At 38.6% G+C, this 2757-nt stretch overlaps 1 protein-coding gene across 1 annotated transcript; it reads left to right on the top strand.

Annotated features, from left to right (window-relative positions):
• The first annotated feature begins 666 nt into the window (after window positions 1-666).
• LOC110033346 (aspartic proteinase CDR1-like) lies at window positions 667-2040 on the top strand. The gene has a single exon (XM_020737279.1). It carries the CDS (start codon window positions 667-669, stop codon window positions 2038-2040), a length of 1374 nt encoding a protein of 457 aa, XP_020592938.1.
• Window positions 2041-2757: the final 717 nt, after the last annotated feature.

The raw sequence follows: 2757 nt of genomic DNA on the forward strand, positions 1-2757 counted from the left end.
ATGTAGTCACGTTAACTAGCTAAATTAAAGTTACAATTTCACTTTTTAAGTAGTTTAGGTTGATAAACATAATTTGGATTGGTTTATAGCTCTTTGATTTTGACACATTCAATTTAGATTGGCCAATTATGGCTTTATTTTTATAGTACAAAAACAATTACTGATAATTATGGCTAAATTGTAGGAAGAAAATATATTAAAATTTTATTAATGGGGAATATAAATATATGCCTGTTTTAAAGAGAGAGTTAGAATATTAAACAATTAAATGGCATCCTGTCGGAAGTAAATTTCAAGTAACGTCGTACGTACTATTCAAGTGGATATATGGGATTGTTTTGAAAGTCATAGGAAGGAGAATGTTGTACAGTTGCACGTTCACGTAGAAGGAAAAGGGTTCCGGCTGGCCATGCATTTCTAATATTTAATTAATTTCATTTTTCATGCTATGGAATAAAATAATAGATAAAGCATGTTTTGTTACTCACGTCAGGTTGTTTGTCTTTTCCGTTGTGCTTCTTTAGAAAATGGTATAAAATAGTAAGAAAAAATAAATATATTTCACTCCCCGATTTTATTATGTGAATCTATAAATACTTTATTTCTGCACATTAATCATCACCAACGAACCAACAAAGGAAAAGAAAGAAACTTCCATACATCAATATGACCTGCTCTTCATACCATCTTCCAATCGCTCTGCTCATTCTCTCGGTTGCCAGCCACCTTCCAATTCTAGCATGGTGTAGTAGCAATGGCTTTTCTATAGAGCTCATCCATCGCGACTCCCCCAAGTCGCCGCTCTATGACCCCAAATCCACATATTCGTCCCGCATACGTGCGGCAGCTGAGCGCTCTCGTTCCCGTGCCATCTACTTTCGTGATGCCATCCACAAGTCCCGTAGTTCTTCCTCTGCACTTCCCATGGATGATGCCGACAACTTTTACTCAGAGATCACCCCAAACACCTTCGAGTACTTGATGAGCTTCTACCTTGGTACACCAACAAAGAAGATCCTCGCCATCGCTGACACAGGCAGTGATCTCATATGGGTCCAATGCGCCCCGTGCAATGAATGCTACTCCCAAACTGCCCCTCTTTTTGACCCGCAAGCTTCATCTACATACAAAACAATCTCCTGTAATACCGACCCTTGCTCGATACTACCACAAAGCAGTTGCGGCCCCTCCTTGCAGTGCTACTATCAATATGGATATGGTGACAGGTCAATCGTCGAAGGCTACCTCTCCACGGAGACAATAGGTTTTGACTCTACCAGCGGTCGTCCAGTGCAAATCCCCACAACTCTCTTTGGGTGCACCCATCAGAGCAATGGCACTTTTGACAAGAATGATGCTGGCCTCGTTGGTTTAGGTGGAGGAAAGCTCTCACTCATCCGCCAACTCGGCTCTACCATTGGGAGCAAGTTTTCCTACTGCTTGCCCTCGTCAACCCAAACATCTGAAACGAGCAAGCTCAACTTTGGCTCCAATGCAGTTGTCTCTGGCTCTAACGCTGTTACCACACCCTTGATCTCCGGTTCTCCGGACACATTCTACTTTCTTAGCCTTGAGCACATCAGCGTGGCCGGAAAGACAGTTACTGTCGAGAAGCCCACACAAACCAAGGCGCCTGCCCAAGGCAACATCATCATTGACTCTGGCACGACTCTAACACTCCTTGATGATAACACATTGCAATCCGTGGAGAGCAACGTGAAGAGCAGCGTTAGCCTTTCCCAAGTCACAGATCCAAATGGCGTCTTCAACCTTTGCTTTGATGTCTCTGGAAGTGGAGCTTCCGCTAAGTTTCCAGAGATCACCTTCCAATTTTCTGGTGGGGCGTCAGTGGTCTTGCAACAATCCAATGCATTTGTGGAAGCTTCTCAAAATATTGTGTGCCTTGCAATGGTCTCTAGTGGAAGCACCCCAGATTCTATCAGCATATTTGGTAATATTGCACAACAAAACTTTCATATTGGCTATGACCTTTCCAGCATGCAGCTCACCTTTGCGCCGACCAATTGCTCTACACTATAGATATGATTCTCTTGTGTATACTATTGGCTAGTCATATGTCCTCTCTTAATTTTACCATGTACGTTTTATGCTCATACACTATATCTTCCCTTTAACTTTCGAGCAACCTTATGCTTGCTTCACTTTAACTTGTATTAAATGTATCCATGGTTTATATATTTCACGTGTTATTACCGCACTTCTTAGTTTAAGTAGAATCTCATTTCCTTGAGAGGATTCTATAAGCAGTTTTCTTCATTATTTTGCCATTCCATTATAAGTCGATGAAAAAAATAAATACTGCTTTTATGTATATTGAGCTTATTCAAGTAAAGCATATTCCTGTGATTAGATAGTAGCATTTAAATTTCTAAATTTTAAATAATTATTCACAGAAGTATTTACTATCGTTCATCAAATTATATGTAATGCTTGAGCTAATATTTGTATAAAATAAAATGTATAGTTTTTGTAACATTTTCTTAAAACCACTCAAAATAGGAAATGGGAAAATATCACTATAGGAAATATGTATTGATTAAAAAAAAATCATATTTATATACATTCAATATATGTATAAAGATATGTGCACTTGCTCCAATATTGTTTATTGAGTTAGTTCCTTTTTAAATTTCATGTATTTTTAGCAAACTAATCTATTCAAAGTTAAATAGATCAATTTTAGTTCAACTCAATTTAGACTCGAGTGTTCATGGGAAAAATTTGAATTTGTACCAA

The sequence above is a fragment of the Phalaenopsis equestris genome, unplaced genomic scaffold (genome assembly GCF_001263595.1).
Source record: "Phalaenopsis equestris unplaced genomic scaffold, ASM126359v1 Scaffold001146, whole genome shotgun sequence".
Lineage (NCBI taxonomy): Eukaryota > Viridiplantae > Streptophyta > Magnoliopsida > Asparagales > Orchidaceae > Phalaenopsis > Phalaenopsis equestris.

Excerpts from the sequence above, each read along its gene's own strand:
- LOC110033346 (XM_020737279.1), top strand. The coding sequence starts at position 667 with ATGACCTGCTCTTCATACCATCTTCCAATCGCTCTGCTCATTCTCTCG.